The sequence below is a fragment of the Camelus ferus genome, chromosome 15 (assembly GCF_009834535.1).
Source record: "Camelus ferus isolate YT-003-E chromosome 15, BCGSAC_Cfer_1.0, whole genome shotgun sequence".
Lineage (NCBI taxonomy): Eukaryota > Metazoa > Chordata > Mammalia > Artiodactyla > Camelidae > Camelus > Camelus ferus.
The window spans coordinates 54,468,834-54,492,892 of record NC_045710.1 but is presented as its reverse complement, the minus strand read 5'-3'; the positions used below and the strand labels follow the sequence as shown (position 1 = coordinate 54,492,892).

At 37.4% G+C, this 24,059-nt stretch overlaps 1 protein-coding gene across 1 annotated transcript; it reads right to left on the bottom strand.

The window, feature by feature from the left end:
• Positions 1 to 1,270: 1,270 nt before the first annotated feature.
• MOB1A (MOB kinase activator 1A) lies at positions 1,271 to 18,298 on the bottom strand. Its single transcript, XM_032497880.1, has 6 exons — positions 18,076 to 18,298; positions 14,588 to 14,754; positions 11,138 to 11,231; positions 9,543 to 9,676; positions 5,649 to 5,812; positions 1,271 to 4,550 (listed from the first exon to the last, which is right to left on the bottom strand). The coding sequence occupies exons 1-6, from the start codon at positions 18,087 to 18,089 to the stop codon at positions 4,473 to 4,475; spliced, it is 651 nt and encodes a 216-aa protein (XP_032353771.1). The 5' UTR covers positions 18,090 to 18,298; the 3' UTR covers positions 1,271 to 4,472.
• Positions 18,299 to 24,059: the final 5,761 nt, after the last annotated feature.

Sequence of the window (24,059 nt, the reverse complement as noted above, 5' to 3'; positions counted from 1 at the left end):
GGGTAACGCCAGAGAAGGCCCACGGCGTGGTTTGGACACCGTTTCTGGCTGTGCAGCTTCCAAGCCAGACTCTGGCCTTCCCAGGATATTACTTCAGTTCTTCTTCTACTCATTTATAAAGGTTGAAATAGCTTCAAACTTTAGCCTTAAACACCCTTGCAAACTTAACACTTTGGCCATACGTTTTAAGCTCACTGAAAAAAAAACTATATTTAAAAAAAAATCCAGAACTTGATTGCTAGCTTACCGTGCCTTTGCATAAAATGAGTGTTAACCTGTATTCTTTAGTCACATTCGTTAAGTTTTTAATTTTAACTCCATTTTAAAAAGGTCAAAACAATTCTAGCACTGCTATTTTGAATAGACCTAAAATTAGGCACCTGTAACCTGGATCTCTAAAAATAACTCTAGTACTAATAGTAATAACAAACGGCTGTTTGGAATAGGGGTGTCCTATGGTTCTGCTGAGGACTCAATTTCCAGGTCAGAAAATTAATGAGTGCAGTCTCTCCGCATCCCTTTTCTCAGTCTCACAACCGTGAATGTGCAAAAGAGGTCAAGAGCCTGGTTAACGTGGTAAAAAGGAGACTAATTTTTTTTCTGGGATGAGTTTTAGCCACTGCAGCCAGAGGCATCGTTTCGCTTCTTGGGGGTGGTATCCTGGTGTTATAAGATGTTTAGTTCATTTAGGAACTTCCCTTTCTTCTGAGAGTTAAGAAAACATTTTAGCTACTAAATGATAAGCAAAGAACCTTCCCCAGAACCTGCAAAAATCTCAAGTTTCACATTTAAATAGAAATGAGTGTGGTGAGACATACTTTCATCAGTCCTTTCTTTCTTTCAATATATTTTATTCTGATGAAGTTACAAAAGTAGATACAAAATATTTTTTTAAAAGTACAGTTAACTAACTTAGAAAAATAGATAAAGCCCCTAAAGGTTTAAAAATACAAAATAAACTTTCATGTAAAGAACATTTAAAAATAGATGATAACCAAGACTAACTTAAGCAAACTATTTTTGATACAGACCAAACACAGAATGTTGTTCTATATTAAATCTATAGCACACCGGTAATCCATCTGGATTTACAGGATACTTGTTTGGAATAGAATTTGGTAGAAAACCCAAATGAATCAATGCAGTTGCTCCAATGAAATTAATGCCACCACAGGTAATAATATCACCCCCCAAAGCCCTTTACAGTCTGAAATATCAAAATCTAACGCAAAACCACAGGAAGACGGAGGGATTATCTGCCCTCTTTGCCGGAATTCTGCAACAGTGAAAAACCAAATCCAGTTACTGAACTGGTATTAGGAGGAAACAATGTCCCTGTTCGAGCCGCTTAGTTTAGTGTCCCAGCTGGTATTTTCAAGCTGGAGTTCCACAGACAGGAGAGACAGGCAGGGGTGACCCCAGCACCACGACTGGAGCGGCTTAAAAACAAATTTCTAGGACTTCTACTCTTTGGGCCGGATTTATTTATGCTTATGAGGTAATGAATGATGTTCTGTTTAGAAGCTCCACTGCTAACGTGACCTCACTGCTCAGAGAGAAGGCTGACAGTATCATCAAGAAGCCTCAGCAATGCTTGTAAAAGTTAAAGCCACCACAGGGATTGCTTCTCCTGCCTCTGCGCTACTAGAAAAACATTCCTCTTGCTGTTATCAATGTCATAATAAATACAGATGTGCACTTCTCAAGAAGGCAGCTATATGAACTAGGGCCCTACAAGTCTTAGATGAAAGGAAATACTGTTAGCTGGCAGCCTGCTAAAATCACTTTATTCACAGTCTGAAGAAGAATAAAGGATACATTTGATTGTCAATACAAAAACTATAGTACAAGGAAGTTTCAATATTTAAACGAAAGTCTGCATATCATTGTCCAAAAGTTTTTTTTAAAGGCCTGGAAATTAAAGCACCATAGGATTAACTGGGTAATTTGGCAAACACTGTCCAATCCATCACTGTAATCGGGTGTGAGGGGCAGCGATCACACTGAGGAGCCTGCTGATTAGGAGGGGGCAGGGGAGTAAGCAGTCGTGCAACAGGCAGGCTCTGGGACAGGGAGATAAATCAAGATGGAGAGGAGTCAAAGACAGGGTGATTTCTTTTTCTTTCTTTTTAAATTTTGGAGGGGAGGTAATTAGGTTTGTTTGTTTGTTTGAATGGAGGTCCTGGGGACTGAACCCAGGACCTCATGCTATAAGCACATGCTCTACCACTGACCTATCCCCCTCCCCCTACCACACTGATTTCTTAAAACCTGAATCAAAGGTTGCCCTCCAGCCAAGCCAGGGAGGTGTCAGCCTCTCCTCTTCCTCCAACTCTCCTGTCCTCGGATGTAAACAAAAAGAGTTGTTTCGATGTGTCGCTGGTTAAGCCAAATTAGCTTGGGAACCTGGTAACTTTTTTTTTTTTAAAGGACATTCTGGGTCTCAAATTACCAACAAATTTTAAACTCTGTGTCCTATTATCAAGCTGTCTCTACTATTGTCCTAGCATGTGACTATCTTTGGTTTGTTTTAGGGCGGAGTCATTAAGAGAGGGAGGATTTCTATCACTGAAAATAAGTGGACAAAAGTGAGAACCCTTTTGTCTGATGATATTCGGAATATTAGAAATGATGATGAGAGTACAACCCTAGTTGAGAAATATAATTTCATTCCTTGCAGATTGAATAAAAGCCAACAAGATTTAAAGTCAAGAAACAGTAACATTCTAGGCGGCATCTAAAAATCTTTCTTGTTTGGAAATGGTCAACATACACATACACAATGCCTGACAGGGACCTCTGGACAAGCTGCAAATGGGGACTGGGGACTGCCTCACGGAGAAGGTTTCCCTCTTTTTTTCGTAAGGGATTATCCCACTCTTTATTTCCTTAAACACTGATGTATGGTTTCAGCCTAAATCAGACCAATGTTTTGTTTCCTTTAAATTATGTATATATTTAAGAATTTATTGAAATTGAGTTATTATAAAAATGGAGTTTCAAAGCAATTCTTTTCTTTGCACTCTAGAGGAATAATAAAAAATAAATAACAAAAACCCTATCAAATTTAACCTTTGCAGATGTCAAGAAAGAGTATCGAAGTGTTGCCTGTCTGGCAAGTCTTCGATATATGTGCGCCTCGATACATTTAAACAGTCTAAATCTTAGAAACCTAATGAAAATTAGATCTTTTCTTCACTAAAGGGGAAGATTTTTATTCCAATAGTAACAGAATAATTTCAAGTTTTGATATAAAAACTATTAACAGAACGAAGTTTTTTTGTTTTTTTGTTTTTACTTATTCCTCCCATTTTGTCTCCTTTAAACATACACCAAACACACACACACACACACACACACAAACAGGTAGCACACCAAACTTTCAGCTGGGTTATAAAAGGTGTGCATCTTCAAGGCTGTTTCCTGTGGTACTCCGTAAGTTTGATCCTTACTGTGATAATGTTCGTGTATTTCTATGCTACTCTTCACTAAGAATCAAGTCACAATAAAAGCAGAATTGCTTCTTTTTAAAGGAGAACTCAAAACAAAATAATCAAGTACTCTGAGTACTTTCTTCCATTCTCCTAGCCAAATTTCAAGGCCTCTGAAAACAAACAATATGAAGCAAAACAGTGGTTTTAAGACCCAAATTCGTCATAATTTTTTTGGAATCCATCTTTTTTTCTCAGCCAAAACCTACATATTCAAATTAATCTGAAGTATTTCAAAATAAACATCTGCAAGACAATCCTCAGATGGCCTTAAAAAATTATTTGATGCACACTCCTAAAATTTTAGATAGGTTTATGTGAATAAAATCCCAAATAAAGATGGAAAAATAAAGTCATTTTAGAAATAACTTTGGTTACTCCCATACCACGTGTCATATGATTTACACTACAATCATGGATTTTGAAAAAATATACATATATATACTTATCTATAAAAACACTACCGTACAAACTTCAAAGTGACACAAATATTCTAAACATCCAAAGTGACACAAATATTCTAAATCTTAAGGAAATTTAAAAACATCTCTTCTATTTGTAAAATGAAAACAGAATAAAACTGATCTGACTGCATTATTAGGAAATTTGTTCTGGAAACTTGTTAATAAATTATTGGTGGAAATTCTTAATATCCGTCACGCTGTCACCTGAAACAGACTCAAACATTGTCTTCAGTAAAAGGATAATAGAACTAATAAACTAGTTAGTTGTTGCATACTACAACCAAGGATGACTGCGGCAGTGGTCACACAGTGCCTCAAATTCAGCTGTGTCCTGAACTTCTCACTCTGAAGGTATTACAATGGCCAACCTACCTTTGGGACAATTTTGTCAGTAGACACAGACAACAGGTGCCTTTTTTACCCTGTAAAGTTTGTATCTCTAGTCTATAACAGATAGCAATGAGATAGCTGAAGAAGTAGATGAAGCAAGAAGGTAACTGGGTTCTAGAAGAAAAATTTATCTGTCTTTTGATCCAAGCTTCTCGATTAATTCCTGAAGAGGTGCCAACTCACGCCTATCAATCAGATTAAACTCCTAAAAAAAAGAAGAAAAATAAAAATTTTAAATAGACCTATAATGAAAAATCTAGAAATGTCATTCAGACAAGGAATTCCCAACCCGAGGTTCCTGAAATCTGAAAGAATGATGAAAGAATCTCTATGAACATTTTTAAATGGGATCATTTTTACTCCCTATTTTAAAATATAGCAGACTTAGGCAACCGTACATATTAGCATGATCCTCACTGTATAAAATCAAAATTCTATGTATGTTTGCATTTACACAGAAACTAACTGAAAGCAATACACTGAACCATTGATAGTGCCCACATCTGGGGCAGTGGACTTTTTCTGTCTACACTCTGTGCCACGTAACAATCTCAGAGGGAAGACAGAGACGCGAGAGCACAGTACATTCTCCTCTGTGTGGTACCCAGAACTGTGATACACAATGATCTACCATAAAGCTGCCAGTTTTTCCACTAAAATACTATCTAGACAGACATATTTACATTTGGCATAACGAATTATATTTCTCTAAAGTTAGGCTAGGAGTCCCTATTTCTTGATTCCTTTTTCAAACAATGTGAATTATTTTGACTTCAAAAAGTTCTAATTCCAACTAAGGGACTAATTCCAACTAAAGCAATAACAAGCCACACCTTTGAAGGGGGTGGTTCTTTTTGAAGTTTCTAGCTGCTGACTTTGGAAGCTTTGGCCTGAAGTGGGACTTCTGGAAACTTAACCCAAGACAGTAGCTAACAAGATCTTCCAGGAGTTTCCCCTCTGGGCACAGACACCGCATTAAACAACCCAGCTGGTGGCCTCCCTGGTGGCAACCCAGCAGCGGCGATGGGGCCGGAGGCCACGCACAAGCTCGCCTGGGTGCTGGCGCTTCTCGCCACGCCTAACCAGAGACCCGCGGCAGCCGGAGGCAACAGGCTCAAAATGGGCTGATGCTTTCTAGGCTGCTACGCACGTCAATGCAATAAACATGAACAAGAGAACAACACAGAAGAGGGAACCCTGTGTGCTTAGCTCTACAAATAAGACTCTAAAAATTGCTCTTTATTAATTACCAAACAAATATGCCCAAGTCAAAGGACACAAAAGTCAGTGCAGTTCAACTTACCTGAACAAAGAAAATAAAGTGCTTAAAGGAGGTGTTGAGGTGGGCCTCCTCCTGCAGCTGCATCACAGAATCAAAGTGCTGGTGATAAATATGGGCATAAACCCTGAACAGACGCTTTAGGATGGTCTTTGCCACAGACATAAAGTTTTTGGGAAATGGGACACCTGTGATATACACATGTATCAATTAGTCTTTTTATCAATTAGAGAAAAATAAGCAGCAAAAAAAGTTTAGACACTGCCACGAGCAACTCCAACACACAAATTCACAAATACAAGCCTATTGCCATGTTTTTTAAAAGGTAAGAAAAAAAACAACCCCAAACCTAAGCATATGAGGTATCCATCCTCACGTACCACATTTTTCCCGACTGCCTTAGAATAGCAGGCACAGGTACCAAGTTATGTAAGATGATGCTGAACCAAAGTTAAAACAATTTTAGTTGTTCAATACTGGAGGGTTTCTTCTAGAAAGATTATAGATTACCGCATTTAAACAGAAAATTTTTACAGACACACACACACACACACACACACCCCAACCAGGACTGGAAACTCTCCCAAACAAAAGGAAAAAAGGGGGGCACACTTTTAGTCATTATTATCTATTGTCTACAAATAAAAAGTATTTTATCTTCTGAATTACTGTGAAAAGCCAGTTTTCTTTCTTCAACTAGGATCCCTCAACGTTTTATTTAGTTTTTAAAAAGTGCCATAGTCCAAGGAAGTAAGTAACAACCTCCTTCCTGCAAAGGGGAGGAACAGCACTTCCCTATTTTTCACAATATAAATGAACGGACACGTCCTTAGAAAAGAACTAGGAGATGGTCTGGCCATCTCTCTCCAAGCACTGCAAGTGGGGACGTGACTGCTGCATTCCTGAGAGTTCTGGCTGACTATGAAAAATACCTGGTTGAATATTTCTAAGAATAATGTTTCTAATAAAACAGGGACAGGAGAAAGACAATACAAGTAGCCCTGGGTACAGTAAACACACACAGACGGAGGCGTTCACACCCAAGAGAACCTAGATTAGTTGGCCTTAAAGGTCTGTTCACCACACTACTCTTGAACGTGTTCTTTGCTCTAATCTTTCAGAAAGACGAAAACTTTCTCCTTCCCTGTATTTTGTATTCTTTACTTCTCAGCCAGTCCTTAATAGTTTGAGATTTAGTATATTTTGCTCTTGTAAGCTGAGTTTTGCATTTTTTACCTCACCCTACTCCCAAGCTTGGTAACCACTTTGTCTTTTCAAACACTATTCTGGAGCTTATGGGCATTTTTTTCTGGACTGGGTCTTGTATTCATGTACTAAAAGATGGATTTTTAAGTCAGATCCCTTTTCTCTCAGATTATGCAAATGGACACCTTGCTATGAAAAGGAACATTAATAACTTGGATATTTGAGTTTAAAAATGAATAATAAACAGTTGAGTGAAGTAAGAATAAATAATTGGCATAAACAAGATGTGAGTAACAGCCTAACGAAGGGGGAAAGGATTCCAGAACAACAGGATGAAATATTGAAGAACTGGGAAGCTGAGGAAAGATAATAATGATAGAAGTATTCTTTACCTCTGCGAGAGACTTTAATAAAGAAACGTAAGTAATATGTTTTAATCTAAGCACTTTCCAAGCTGAATTTAACATTCAAACAGTCAATACACAATAAAGGATCCTATGAGAAAGGGAACAAAAGGTTTAATAGAATGGAAAAGTTGACCAAGAGCAAACAGATTAAACATAACAACATGATATACGTTTTTCTCCTGAAAGAGCCTCTGATTAGACTGCAAAAAGGAATCTGCTATGCTCTGAATGCTTGCGCTTCCCTTAAAATTCATCTTGAGATTCTAAGCCCCTAGATGACAGCACTGGGTGGTAGAGGCTTGGGGAAGTTGATTAGGTCGTAAGAGCTCAGCCCTCATGAGTGGGATTAGTGCCCTTATAAGAAGAAACATGAAAGAGATGAGTTCCCTCTCTGCCATGTGAGGATACAATATCAACAACAACAACAAAAAAAAACACTGCTTTTTACTGCCTATAAATCAGGAAGAGAACCTCTGACAGAACCTGACCATGCTGGGCCCTGCTTGTGGACTTCCAGACTCCAAAACTGTGAGAAACACATTTCTATTGCTTATAAGCCATCAGGTCTCTGGTATTTTTATTATGGCAGCAGAAACAGATATGGCAGAATCCGACAGTATATTGTTCATAAGACATCCTTACACTGAAAATGACAAGGACTGATCACATCCATGAATACCAACGCCAGACTCTTAATCAAAGTATCAGCAAATAAAAAATACTCTGCCAGTAGAACATTAAAAAAAATAATAAAAGAGAAAACCTTATGATCATCAACAGACATTAGAAGAGTATCTGCTAAAAACTTTACAATTTGACTTTAAAAAATGCACACAGCTCTAACCAAAAGCAAGACTTTGTTTAATACTGAAATACTAGAAGCACTCATATAAAAGTAAACAAGAAAAGGATGTTTACCATCCTCACCATTACTCAGCACTGCTCTGTAAGTACTAGTTAGTGCACTTAGGTAAGAGTTACACAAGTAGTATAGTTACCAGGAAAAAAAAGAGTTGAAATCAATATTATCTTAGTATAATGTGACTATATACTTTAAAAACTCAAGAAAACCAACTCAAAACAAAAGAAACAATCAGAATCTGATGGTCAATTATAAAATTCACATAGAAAACAACAGCTTCCCTATGTACTAAACAATAACCAGTTGGAAACCAGATTATCAATTAAAAAAAAACATTAAATGCCTATGAATAAACTTAAGAAACTTGAAGGATTAGCATAAAGTAAACACAGAAGTTTACCAGAGGAAATAAGAAATAAATAAACGAATAAAACTTGTTCCTGGATAGGAAGACTCAGTACTGTTAAGAGAATAAGAATCCCCGTGTTCATCTACAAACTGAATGAAAGCATAATAAAAGTCTCAAAGATTTTTTTTTTACCTTGACAAAATGTTTCTAAATTCTTTGGAAGAACAAAATTTCTAGAATAGCCATGAATATTCTGAAAAAGAAGAGCAAGGAAGAGAGACTAGCCCTACAAGATGTTCAAAGATTCATGGCCATGGTAAATAAAACCATGCGGAATTTCCACAGGAACAGATAAAGAGACTGAAGGATCCAAGATATGTCAATCTGATGTGCAAGTATGATAATCAGGAGAGAAAAGATACATGTATTCAATAAGTGGTACTGGACAACTGACTAGCATTTACAACTGGAAAAAAAGTGAAAGGGGACATTGAGAAAAAAATTCCTGACAGAACAAAGACTTAAACATAAAAACAAAACCGCAAAAGTACTAAATAAAAGCATGGACTAATATTTTAAAAATCTTCTAGGAGGAAAACTTTTTACTTTGTATCTTTCTGATCAGTTTTAAAATCCAGACCTCATAAATGGAAAGATTAATAGCGCAAAATAAGAACGTTACATACAGCAAAAACACCTCATAACAAAATAAGAAAAAGGTAACCTGGGGACAAAGTACATGCAACATATATGACAAAGAGCTAATGTCCTTAACATAAAGAGATGGACAAAGGATATAAACAGAAAACACTCAATGATCAATAAACCCCAAAATGCTCAATCTGATCGATATTTTCTAAACGTACATTAAAACAGAAATTTATTTACCCGTAATAGAAAAGATGAAAAATTGAGTAAAAAGTAGCATTGATGAAGAAACACAGCAGACACAAACACGGCTGGGGGCAGTATACATTTACAATCTTTTTGGAGAGGAAGTTGGCAGTCTTTATTACATTTTTTAAAAAGTAATAGAGCATTAAGAAGAACAGTTATCATTTAAAAAGAAAATTAATTCTACAAAATTAACTCACCAATCTTAGAAGGAAAAAGAGTTTCATCATCAAGTTGATCCTGAACCCAGGTCATCAAATAGTCAATGTATTTTGGTGCAGAACACTTGATTGGCTTTTTAATATTAGTACCATCTGCCCAATGATATTCATATCTGGAGAGAAAAAAGCTTTACTGATAAAGTGTTCAAAAACGTTTAGCAAATGTGCAACTTGCAATTAGCGTAGGTTCAGTCTGTCAACAGAAGTTGTATATAACTTAAGTAAATTACCTCAAATCCTGCTGAAGATTACTGGGAGTTCCCTATAGAATTACAGTTGACCCTCAAAAAACATGGGTTTGAACTGCATGGGTCCACTTGTATGCACATATTTTTCAATTGTAAATACTACAATATAACACGATCCACAGCTGGTTGAACCCATGGATGCAGAGGAACTGTGGATATGGAGGACCGACTTAAAGTTATATCCATATTCTGAAATGTGATGGTTATAAATGGAAGAGAAAAAGATAATGTGGCAGTTGGTTGTGCTAGAATTTATGTATTATAACACAGTCCTGAGAAAGACAAAGCAACCACATTCCTGCCTGTTAGGCAGAGGGTGCTAAGGACTGGGTAACGGACCCACCACATTCTTAGCTCATTGGCAATTAAGTAATCACCGAAAGAGCCAAGATTATAAAACCTTGTTTCTTGGAGAAGGTTTTAAAGAAACAATGTTAGGCATGCAACTTTTTCTACCTCACCTTTGCTGAGCTAGAATGATTAATAAGACTTATGCAAAACTTCACTGTGTGAAGCATTTAAGCCAAAGGTAAGTTTAACTTTCCTCTTAGCTTTATTTAAATTTCTGTTAAGGACGTTTGAGGAATAAGACTTCATTTAAAAAAAAAAAACAAAACCTCCTAAAGTAATATGATAAAAATAGGACTCAAACTCACTGGGGACCTTTTTCTCCTTTACACCTGTAGCAAATTCAGAAAAGGACAATTTTTTTCCCAAGAGGTAAATATCTTGATTACCTATCACCACACAAAAATCAGTCATTTATTATAGGAAAAAAGACTGGAAACATTAAAACAATTCCATAATATCCTGACTTAACTTTATGGGTGATAAAGAGTTCCACTTCTTTCTCAGTATTTCCTGAAATTTATTATAGTCAAAAAATTTTAATCTAGCATCTGCAAGCTAGAAAACTGAAGCAGCACAATTTGGAAGTAATTAACACTAAGCAAGCACAAGGAAAAAAAATCAAATATTAAAGGGCCAACTAAAAACTCACCCATGAAACTAAAAAGCAGAAACAGAACTATAAATGTTAATAAAATTGAAAAAATAACTTTTGCAAAGCAAAAGAAACCTAACTCAAATTTCTTTACTTTCGTTCCTACAACTGAACATTCGTATTTTCTATAATGCAATTATAAAAAATCAAAACACTAAGTACCATATACCAAAGTATTTGATAATGAAAAGTTTATAGGTAAGCTTTTTGTTTTCACAGGCAAATAGATAAGAAAAACAATGCCTTTATCCTTTAATTTATATCAACTGCTAATTAGCTTTATTTACTAATTCAAATACCTATATAATAGCCAGTATATGTACCTTGGACCTGCAGACATGACGGGACAGCTTGCTTCAGTGCAGAATTCTGTAATAGTTCCATACAACATGTTGATCTGGTTGAAGAAATCCACAGCTGGAAAGATAATAGCAGAATTGTGTTAAAATGTCTGCATAAACACAAAACATCAGAACTCTCAGCTGGAGGATTCAGCCAAGAATCCTCAAGAGATTCAACAATCCAGGGGAACTACGAATTCTCTTTTTAGGTTGTTACACCTAACTTTTAATATATATTCACTTTTAATGTTTACATTAAGCTTTTAAGCAGCTGACAACAGCAGGAAAATAAAGTATTAGAAGATAATTCCAACTTAATGGTGATTATTACATTAAAATATACAATTTGATTATATCCAAGCAAATGAAAAAAAAATACATAGCTTCTTATCAGTCTAGACCAGACAATACCGTTTGTGTCAGGAAAGAGAAGGCAACCGTCGTGGAGTTAACTGTGAGGGAGAAGGTGCATTAGCTGTGTCGGGTATTTTAAAAATCAAGTTCATCGTAAAAAAAATTGGGGCCAAGTGTGTATTGAGGACATAAAAAAGACATAGGATAATGTCCTTTGCCCTGGAGTCTCCACCTAACAGAAGGGACAAGATTAAAAGAGACAAATAATAATAATAAGTGTTAGAGTTAAGAGGAAAGGCAGTATCTCCAGTAGCTGAGAAGTCAAGGGGGGCTTCCTAAAGGAGCTTCAGCGACATCTGGAAGAAAACAGAAAAAGGGGGAAAGAAATAAACTCAACTAAGTGAAACTCTGTGCAAAGAAAACCACATGAGCCTTGAAAAGTTCTAAAAAAAGGTTTTAGTTCCCTGTCAAAAAGATTACCTAAAAATCAACCAGGGCTTTTCCAAGTTTCTTAAAAAACAAATTAATTAAAAAAAAAAAGTTTCATCTTGTCAAAAGGAATTTTATACAAAACTCCCTTGCTTATAAACTTTCCTCTTAATTAGTCATGTTTCTGAGAAAGCAATACTTAGGTACTTAATATTCATTCAAAGCAAAGAGTATGCCCAGATGGTGTCCTGGTTTATTGGTCTGTTCTTAAAATGTGGTCCAGAGACCCCGTTTCTGGGAAAATCTGTGAGGTCAGAACTATTTTAATTGCTCTTTTCACTTCTTTCCGGAGGCACAGAGGAGCCGTCCAGAGGCTCCATGATGTGTGACATCACAAAAGACTAAGGCAGCAGCAGATATGAGCATCCAGCTGTCCTCCTATAAGCCATACATTAAATAAGATTTGCAAACATGTAAAGCAATGTCACATTTCTCATTAAAATTTATTTTATAGTCATTTTTCATAAAAATATATTTATGTTAACGTGTCATGGGTTCACTGTTATTTAGAGATAAAATTTTAAATTAAGTATTAAAAATTTCTCAGTTTTAATTGCTAACACAGAAAGTATCAGTAGATATAGCCTACATAATAAAAAGCTCTTTGGAGTTTTCAATAATTTTTAAGAGAATAAAGAGATTCTAAGACCACAAGGTTTGAGAACAGCTGATCTAGAGCAGTAAGTCTCAAAGAAAAATCTAAGCTTGAAGAAGGCCAACAGATGCCTTTAGAATAACCGATAATTTGAATAAGGTTACAAAACAGGAGTCTTCTCTGAATACATACTTCACATAGTTCACACATCAAAAGACATATAAAAATATACAGTGAAAAATCTAAATTCCAACCACTCCACCTTCCCCCTACACACTATAATAATTTTTTGTCTCTTGCCCCCTAAGATTCTTTATCCCATCTTACATAAGAGGTTAACATATTACATAGTTCTGCACCTTGTTGTTTTTCCTCTCAGTAATATAAATAATGGCTTTTTAATGAGTTGAGAAAAATAAAAATTTTCCTAATGTGGCTACTAGAAAGTTTTAAATTACATTTGTAGCTCACAATATATTTCCATTGGACCACACTGACCAAGGCAAAGATTATCAGTAGTTGAATAACACATAAAAAAGACTAGACATTACACAAGTATCTACACTGCTGGAAATATATACCACCATCTACGAAGCAGTCTTACAAACAAAATCAAACCTGAATTTAATCAAAGCACCAAATGGGTGCTAACAAGGTAGCCACTAAACACATATAGTTGTCTACATTAAAATGAAGTTAAGTTTAAAATTCAGTTCCAGTCACACTAGCCACATTTCAAGTGCTAAATGGCCACGGTGAAGATATACAACATTCGCATTATCATAGTAACTTCTATTGGACAGAGCCGCTGTAGATCTAACATTTACAGGAAACAAAAGGAGGAACAGAAAAAGATAATGGGCGCCTTGGGGATGTTAGCCGCAAAATTCATACTCTGGAAAATGAGCTGGTTTCTTCAACAAAAAAAATAGCAACGAAAAAAGACTGTGATGAGGGGAAACCTGTAAATTAAGAGATTCAAGAAACACATATAGGCTTTGTTGGATCCTGATTTAAACCATCCATATTTTTTGTTTTAAAAAGAAACATTTAAAGGACAATCAGGGGAAACGTGAACACTGACTGGATATCTGGTAACAAAAAGGAATGATGGCATTGTTATTATCTTTAAAAGGGGGAAGTTCTTATCTTTTAGACACTGAAATATTTACAGATGAAATAATATGTCTGGGATTTGCTTCAAAATAGCCAGGGTAGTACACAGAAGTAGCACAATGGGCCCTGAATTGCTCATTGTTGAAGCTGGATAACAGATTCCTGGGAATTCATTATACTTGGTTTCTCTACTTTTGTGTGTTTGAAAATTTCCATTAAAAAGTTTTTAAAAATTCTGGAACATCTAAAATTCCAAACAGACTTAAACTTTAGCACCCAGAACTGATCTCCTCTCCGAAATGACAGACTCTAATATTCATCTTTCTAGCCTCAGCATATCCTCCCATGCATGCCCTTACTTTCCTGAAATCAGAGTACTTTCAGCCCACGGGTCCCTCCATTTTCTCCCATCTCTCAATTTCCTCTGACTACTCGTAAGTCACAACAATCAGATGACTGACCATACGAACTGCAACTGACTTCTCAGTATACATACATAGGCAGATTAAAGCTGCTGGGAGTAGGGACACAACTGCGAAGACTGATTTGATGGATTCCCTACAAAGTCATGTCCACCACAGGTAGAATCTCTGTATTTATCAATCTTTCATTTGACTTTACTCAGCAATTCAGACCATTCTCCTCAGAAATTACCCCAAAATACTCTTCATTTTCCCTCAGTTCTCTCTACTCAACCACACAAGCGACAATCAGGTACTCTGAACAGAACAACACACTTTGGTCGTATTTGCCCTTACATTCCTCAGGTAATCTGTTGTATTATGACAGTTACACCCATAAAAGAAAATTCATTAACAAAAAGATTTCAGCAATATCTTCCTATAAACCAGCAAAGTTGAAAGTTATTTAGAACTTACTGTTAACAGCAATCCACTCATTGAGGTCCTCTCCCTCCGGTAACATCACAGCCTGTCTCAGATTCCCACTTCCTAGAGTTGCTTCTGCATGTTTTAAGAGTTCATACTGATGAGATCCTTCAGGGATATTCTTCTTTGGTTTGAATGTTTTAGAAGAGCGGCTACTACTGTTAGGTTAAAAGTAAAAAAGTACATCAGTTTTTAGGACCAGAAGCAGAATGACATTAATTTTAGGCATGTAAGTTGTTTTCAAAATAAAAAATACTCCCTGAAAATGTCAGGATTGGCGAGGGGCGGGGTGGGGGGAGTTGGGGGAGGACGGGGCAGGGAGAGATGAGCAAATTTAACATATAAAAGACTAAGTTAAATTTTCCCCCTCACATTAAACAGGATTAGCAGCACACTTTCACACAGAAGACAATTTTATCATGCCTCGTAAAGCAGTCTGGTGTAACAGAAAGGACATCTTAACCAAAAGAAGAAAAAACCTGGATTCCAGTTCTTGACCTGCCACTAACTCTGACTGCCTGAGAAACAACCTCCTTTTGGCCCCCGGTTCCACCTACAGAAACCAGTGCTGCCAGGGAAGTAGCTGTAAGGTTCTTAGAGCTCAAGAATCCAGTTTTCTATATCAAAATATTTGTGATGCTAACAAAGCAAGTAGCACTAACATTTTAAGAGTTTTTAGCGGGGAAAATAAATGAGAGACAACTGGTTTTGGAGGAAAAAAAAAGTTTCTTATTCCTACCTCACACCACTCATAAGGCAGGTCTTCCTAACCGAAAACAAAGCCCAGAAAAAATGGACACATTTCTAACCATAACAATTAAAACTTAGACAACAGAACAAGGAAACAAGTAGCTAAAAAAGTACTTGCAACCTATATTACAAAGTATTAACCAAATAATAGAGAGCTTTTATAACGTTAAGAAAAAGGCAAGGAATGCTTTAGAAAAACAGGCTAAGGAGATTAATATGCAATTCAGAAAGACAAATACAATGACCAATGAATGTCTGTAAAGCTATTCAATTCAAACAAGATTTATTTTTCCTTAATTTGAGTGTCAGAGGTCAAAACAATTACATTAAGTGTGGGCTAGGGTATAGAGAAATTAGCACTTTAACACACTACTGGTCTAAGTATGTAACATCTTCCCAGAGCAATATAGCAGTATCTTTTAACCCTGAACTGCTCCTCAATTCACCCCTTCCGCTCCTAGATACGGAAAGGATGTGTTTTCCCAGATTGTTTTTAATAGTAGAAAACTTGGAAACAACCCTAAAGCTTATTAGTAGAGGAATGAATAACTATGACATAGCTACATGATGGAATATTGCACAGTACTTAAGAAGAACAAGATGGAGCTACATGTATTCACATGGAAAGATCTCAATACGCAGTTAAACATGTTACAGAATGAAATGTAGCAGAAGCCCATTTTGTAAATGCACTGAAGGTGTCACCCATCAAACGGATACTGGCGATTACTTCTAGGAAGAGGAAGGGAACAAAACTGAAGACTTCCACTTTACCTGAGTAATTTGAATTTTAAACAAGACTGATTATGAAAAATGGAGTTACAAAAATGATAAAAATGAAACATGGAAAAGTTTGTTTAACACGATAAAAACCTAAATTTAACAGGAAAGTACTAAATTAGAAGGAATGGCCCTTTACAAACTGAAACAAGGAGCTGCACATCACAGGAAGTTAAATAAGGAAAACTAGCATGAAATGATGTCTCAAGATTCAATATGATCTTCATCTAAACTAAGACTTTTGTGCTTCAAATGGCACCATCAAGACAGTGAAAATAATTCACAAAATAGGAGAAAATATTGTAAATTATAGATGTGATAAGGGACTTGAATCCACAATAAAGAATTTTTACAACTCAAAACCAAAAACACAGCCCAATTAAAAAATGGTCAAAGAATCTTAACAGATACTACCTCAAAGATATGCAAATGGCTAATAAGCACACAAAAAGATGCTCCACATCATTAGCCATTAAGGAAATGCAAATTAAAATCACAATGAGATACCATTTTGCATCCACTTAGAATGGTTATAATAAAAAAAATGTAATTAAATGCTAGAGAGGGTGTGGGGAAACTGACATACAGTGCTGAAGGGAATGCAAAAATGGTGCAGTGTTTTGAAAAAGTCAGGCAGTTCCTCAAAAGGTTAAATACTTATATACTATATATACTGGCAATTACTATATAGTATATAACCTGGCGATTCCACTCGTAGGTATATATACTCAAACGAAATGAACACATACATCCAACACAAAAATCTGTACACAAAAGTTCACAGCATTATTCATAAACGCCAAAAAGTAAAATGTCCATCAACAAAATAAAGTTTAAAAGAAGCAGCCTCTTATTTACGTCCAAAAGCAACTAGGAACTGTGCATCCACAAACCATTAACTAAACATTAATGTATGAAAGACTGGGGCGGGGGTGGGGTGGGGATTATTGTTCTAGTAATATGGAAATTTGCAAAAATGTAAACAATAGAACTTTTTGATACGGTAATCATATTCTGAAAACTATATGCTTAAAAAAAAATCCACAGGGGAAAAAAGCGATTTAGACAAAGATATTCTTAGTAGTGCTATTTTATAATATAGCAAGGTACTAGAAAGAATCCAAATTTCTCTCAATAAGGAAAGGGGTAAACTCCGGTTATGAAACACTATGTAATGTGATTTAATAAAATTTATTAAGAGTGTCAAGTATATGGGTGATGCCCGTAACTAAAAATGGGTATTGATTCGCTCACACAAGACATATTTAAGCAATATACTAGGTAGAGTGCCACCTGAGAATAATAAACAAGGTGCTAGAGCAATGCTTCTCAAACCTTAAAGAATCATCAGAGAATTTACAAATTTTCCCATTTAGTCTCATTTGAGCCCAGACGTTATCTCTACAGGACTCTACCGAGTTAAAAAGTCAATTACATAAATTCACACAGTGGGCTGAATCAGAACTGGACAGAACGTCTGGATGGCTGCAAGGCCCGCAGCTTAACTTCAAGCTTCTCAAACTGTGGCAATCCACATTTTCCTGGGGCGGCATTTTTCCGCGGGGGTAATCTACCGCTGACTGATTAAAAGCTGGGAGTACGGTGGAGTAAAATGCTAAGTCAGCAAGGATCGTCACTAAAAGGCTCGAGACTTGAGCGAAGTCGGGAGCCCGCGGCTCCGCCCCCCCGATCGTCTATCTGCCCTCAGGCGCACTGGGGCGGAAAAGTTCGGAGGCGCTGCCGGCCTCGGGGCCTTTCTACTCCCCAGCCTTCTCGGTCCGCTTCCTCTGCCCACATCCCGGCTTCCCGCGTGACTCTGAGAGGAGGCCAAGCAAGGGACCTCGACCCCAGACGCTCGCCGTCGCTTCAGGCGCCCGCTCGCCACCGCCCCGACCTCGGCCCTCAGTCATCAGCCCTCAGCCCTGGAGCCCTGGGCCAGCCACACTCACAAGAGGAAACTCATCTTCTCTTCTCAGAGTGGGGGCGGGGGCCACTCGCCCCCGCCGCGGTTAGGATCTGGAGCCCGCGCAGGACCGTCGGGGAGCGAATAGTCCTCAGCCCGTGGATAGCGGAAGCCCGCGCCGTCGCCGCCGCTCCCCGCCGGGGTCGAGCCGCTGCAAGCCGGTGCGAGCAACTACACCCTCCTCGCCCTCCTCCCCCACCTTACGGACCCGAAATGCGGAACCAGCAAAATCTCGCGAGCAAAGGCGGCGCCCTGCTCCGCCCCGCCCCGCCCCGCCAGGAGGGACTGAGCACGCCCCCTTTGCACCGCCCACTCCTCCACCTCAGCCAATCAGCGGCCTCCAAGCTGAGACTTCCGCTCCGGAAGGCGAGGTAGAATCCCGATCCTGGGCCTGGAAGAGAAGCTGACCTTGTGCTTGCTCCGGAGTGTTCCTGTTGTGCTGCGTCCCAGCTCACTTGATGGCGGAGAGCCTCTATGAGCGGAGCAGTTTTTAAATTTTTAATTTGAATTTTTAGTTGAGTTCTGATTCACACAGCATAAAATTCACCCTTTTAAGAAGTTGGCTTATGTGTTTTTTATCGTGTATTCAGTGTCGTGCAACGGTAACCACTATCTAGTTCTAGAACATTTTTTTCATTACCCCAAAAAGAAACCCGTTAGCAGTCCTTTCCCATTCTTCCATTCTCCCACCTCCTGCCTGCAACCAGTCTACCTTATTTTTATATGATTTGCATAATCTGGATATTTCATGTAAGCGGAGGCATACAATATGTTGTCTTTTGTGACTGGCTTCTTTTGCTTATGTTTTCAAGATTCATCCATGTCAGTGCTTCATTACTTTTCATAGATGAGCGCTATTCCATTGTATGAGTATGTCATATTTTGTTTATCCATTCGTCTGTTGATGGACATTTGGGTTGTTTCCACTTTTTGGCTATTATGAATAATGCTACTAGAAATACTTTACCGGGTTTTGAGTGGATACATGTGTTCATTTCTCTTGGGTATATGCCTAGGAGTGGCTGGGTCAGATGGTAACTATATGTTTAACTTTTTAAGGAACCTCCTGATTGTTTTCCAAATTGGCTGCACCATTTTACATTCACACTGGCAAATATCTGAGGGTTCTGATATTGCCACATCTTTGATAACATATGCTATTGTGTATCTTTTTGGTTATAACCATCCTAGTGGGTATGAAGTGATATCTGGTGATTATGATTTGCATTTCCCTGCTGGCTGATGCTGAGAATCTTTCCACGTGCTTCTTGGCCATTTGAAACAAATTTATTTTTATCTTTCTTTAAGTTACTTCAGGCTCCCAAAGAATCATCCAACAACTCAAAAAGGGGTTCTGGTCCAATAACAGACTTCATTCACTGTTGCAGCAACATCACCACTCCTTTGTTCCTCCACATGAGTCAGTCCATATTCTGCACCACGAACCCTCTCCCACGGAAACTTTTCTCACCTAGCTCTCCACTGTCAGTTTCTAAATCCCATAGGCATTTTAAAGTCATTATCTTACTTGCCACTTGGTTCTATCTGGCCCATCCTACTAGACTCCTGATTTGATTAGTGATTTTATTTTTCAAGAACTTCCTTGTTACTCCCTATGCTCTGGCTTCTATGGGATGTGAATGAGGCACAGAGAAGAGGAGACCATGACCAGATACGTTGGTAATAGTCTACTTTAGCCAGGCTTGTTTGCTACCAAGTGACAGAAACCCTCAGTGTTTATACTTCTGTCTTAACTGTCTTACACTTTCTTTCTTACTAGACTGTGAATTCCTTTGGGGGCAAAGACGTAGCTTGTTTATTTGTCATCCCCCATGCTGGCACCATGCCTGGCACACAGAAACCACTCAATAAATGCTCACTGAATGAATGGGAATATAGATTAACAGAGGAGATTGACATAGGAATAAATGACAATTGGTACAGTATTATCAGCACAGCTAAGATAAAAGATGGAGGAATTCTAGGCTATTTATGACTCGGCCTTTAGTTTTCTAGTTTTCTAGCTTCTTTGCTCAAGGTGGTTCTCCTGCCCAAACAACTCTGCTGTTTCCGCAGTAAGCCCTGGACCTCCTTAATCCCACATTCCTTTTCTTGCAATTCTTTTAACCTGGAAGGCCCTAACATCCATGTTTTACCCTGTCCTTCAAGATCCAATGGCAGGGGAAAGGGTATAGCTCAAGTGGTAGAGTTTGTGCTCAGCACCCAAGAGGTCAGGGTTTCAATCCCCAGTACCTCCTCCAAGTGGAAATCAATGAAGAAACCTAATTACCTCCCCCTCATAAAGCAATCAATACAAGCCAAGATCCAACTGGAAATCCTCTTTTCTATCTCTGAACTCTGGTAGCCCTTCTTTTATCTATATCCTTCTTATAGATAATTACAGTTCAAGGTAAAAAGTGGTATTTACATATCAGACAGCTGTTGGGTTAGGAGCTAGGACCTTGAGAGTTTATGTTCTTTTCTACTTTTCTGTATATTCCAATTTTTTTCTAAGAAGCAAATACTAATATTTCTCTTTCTTTCTTTCTTTCTTTCTTTCTTTCTTTCTTTCTTTCTTTCTTTCTTTCTTTCTTTCTTTCTTTCAGAGAAACAAGATAGAATAGTGGCTAAAAAGCTCATATTTTGGAAGTGACTATCTGTATTTGAAACCTGCCAGTGCTACTTAATAACCATATAAATTTGAATATTTTCATAACCTTTTGCCTCAGTTTTCTCATTTGTAAAATGTGGGGCAACCTCATAGCATTGTGAAGATTAAGTGAGTTAAGGTACGGAACTCACTTAGACAGTTCCTGAAACATAAATTTACTCAATCAACATTCGCTATTTAAAAAGGTAGCACGTCTTATCATGTGTGCTAGATGACCAGCTTCCTGAAAGGAAATCCCTGACTTAATTTGTCTTTATATTTTAACTGTGCCTACCGTGGAGACTTGTATTGGGGTTAGATACTTAGGAAATACTTGCTAAATAAATGCAATCGGATATTTGGCTAACTACTATTTTAGACCATTTTTTTTAAACTGATGTAGTCCCTGAATTTCAGTAGTTCTTGGGTAGCTTGGGAAGTAGTTGCATTTGTTTGTCCAGCGTGTACATTCTCACTTTTTGTCGTTATCCTTTATCTACCCCGGGTTCCCCCAGTGGAGAGCAAGCTTTGGCCAGATGGCAGTGAAATGACCAGACATGGCAGTACCTATTCTCTGGGAGGGGTGGAAGTGCCTGGGTCCTGCCCCAAAACATTTTTTTACAAGAAAACCATGTGGGAAAACCAGAGATATTTTATCACTAGGGTACCAGAGTGAGAGCCACAAGGAAAGTCCCATGCTGGTTCTGTAACCTTGGCTTCTGAGAAAGAATGCAGCCATTAAATGCTAGAGTGGTGGTTTAAACTGGAAACTGTCTTTGTTTTCTATGAGAATTTTTTGGTATGGTATTTTCAGTTTGTTGTACACATTCTCTGTTTCACATACACAATTATTTTAGAACGGTGTAGTAGCCACACAAGTAATTTAGATTTGTCTAGTGTGTGTGTGTATATATATATATAAAATATTATATATATACTTTATAAGCAAATATATATATAATTTTTAAGCAAAAATCAAAACAAAAAAACCCAAGTGGAATTAATCTTTTTTTTTAATTGAAGTGTAGTCAGTTTACAATGTTGTGTTAACTTCTGGTGTACAGAATAGCAATTCAGTTATGTATATACATTTCTTTTCATATTCTTTTTCATTATAGGTTATTACAAGGTATTGAACATAGTTCCCTGTGCTATACAGTAAGACCTGGCTGTTTATCTATTTTATATATAGTAGTCAGTATCTGCAAATCTCAGACTCCCAACTTATCCTTCCACCATGTCTTCCCCACTGGTAACTACAAGTTTGTTTTCTTTGTGAGTCTGTTTCTGTTTTGTAAGTAAGTTCATTTGTCTCATTTTTTTTTTTTTGGTTCCACATATGAGTGATATCATACAGTATTTTTCTTTCTATTTTTGGCTTACTTCACTTAGTATGACAATCTGCAGATCCAATCATGTTGCTGCAAATGAATTATTTTATTCTTTTTTATGGCTGAGTAATATTCCTGTGTCTGTGAGTGTGTGTGTGTGTGTGTGTGTGTGTGTGTGTGTGTGTTTATCTCTCACCACTTCTTTAGCCAATCATCTGTCGATGGGCATTCAGGTTACTTCCGTGTCTTGGCTATCGTATATAGTGCTGCTATGAACACTGGGAGGATGCATATATCTTTTCAAATTAGAGTTTCCTCCAGATATATGCCCAGAAGTTGGCTTGCTGGATCATACGGTAAGTCTATTTTTAGTTTTTTTAAAGGAATCTCCATACTATTTTCCACAATGGCTGCACCAAACTGCATTCCTAGCAACAGCGTAGCAAGGTTCCCTTTCCTCGACCCCTCTCCAGCATTTATCATTTGTGGACTTTCTAATGATGGCTGTTCCGACTGGTGTGAGGTGATACCTCATCGTAGTTTTGATTTGCATTTCTCCAATTGTTAGTGCTATTGAGCATTTTTTCATGTGCCTATTGGCCATTTGTATGTCTTCCTCGGACAAATGTTTGTTTAGGTCCTCTGCCCATTTTTTGATTGGGTTGTTTTTGTTATTGTTGTTACTGAGCTCTATGAGCTGTTTGCATATTTTATAAATTAAGCCCTTGTCAGTGGCATCGTTTACAAGTATTTTCTCCTACTTCATAGTTTGTCTTTTCATTTTGTTTATAGTTTCCTTTGCTGTGGAAAAACTTATAAGTTTGGTTAGATTCCATTTGTTGATTTGTTTTTTTGTTGGTTTTTTTTTTTTTTTTTAGTTTTTTTCGGGGGTGGGCAGGTAATTAGGTTTATTTATTTACTTTTTGGAAGAGGTACTGAGGATTGAACCCAGGACCTCCTGCATGCTAAGCATGCACTGTACCACTTTGAGCTATACCTGCCCCACCATGTTTATTTTTGCTTTTATTTCTGTCATCTTAGTAGACTGCCCTAGAAGAACATTGCTAAGATTTATGTCGGAGAATTTTTGCCTATGTTTTCTTCTAGAAGGTTTATAGTGTCTTGTCTTTTTAAGTCTTTAAGCCATTTGGAGTTTATTTTTTGTGTATGGGGTGGGGGAGTGAATTAATCTTGATGACATATTTTATTTAACCTCATGTATCCAAAATAATGTGATTTTATTTATTTATTTAATTTTTTTTGCATGTTAAATTTTATTAAGTTTCAAATACAAAACATTCCAAAAAGAAAAAAGCCATGTATTATACCTAAGTTCTATATTCAACTACCATTTAAACAAGGAAAACATGTTATTCTTTTACAACCAGCAGAAAGCCAGAAGAATCAAGACAGATTCTTCTTCCATCAGGAGCAGAATTAAGTCTGCTGGGTCAGTAAACTATTTGCCAAACAGCCATCTGGTCATTAAGCAAACTTCTTGAATTTAGTATTCATGTTTACTATGATTAATCTCTATGTTCTACACTATCTTCAAGATACCTAAATAAAATCTAAAGAGCCAAACGGTCCTCAGAAGTATAAACCCAAGTAATTTAGATTACAGTATGATCGAGGAAGACAGCTATATAAATGCAACAGCTATTTAAATTTGGTCGGTACCCTCATGCTCTGTGATTACAAGAGCCTGTCAAAGGAGGGTTGTTTTCTAGATTATTCTCCACAATTGCAAATGTTAAACATGATAGTACTGATACAAAATAATGTGATTTTGATGTGGACGCAATCTAAAATTTTTAATAATTTATGTATTTTTTTCACAATATCTGATGAGAGTGTATTTACGTCCACACCCAGCTCATTTCGGACTGGCCGCATCTCGAGTGCTCGGTAGCCCTACATGGCTAGTGGCCGCCGTGCAGACAGTGCAGTTCAGGTCACCTGCATGATCCTCCCCCAGCACACTTGCAC

Coding starts and splice junctions, on each gene's coding strand:
- MOB1A (XM_032497880.1), bottom strand. Junction 9,677..11,137: donor GTCATGTCTGCAGGTCCAAG/GTACATATACTG, acceptor TTTTCTCTCCAG/ATATGAATATCATTGGGCAG. Junction 4,551..5,648: donor ACTTTATTTTCTTTGTTCAG/GTAAGTTGAACT, acceptor TCTTTTTTTTAG/GAGTTTAATCTGATTGATAG.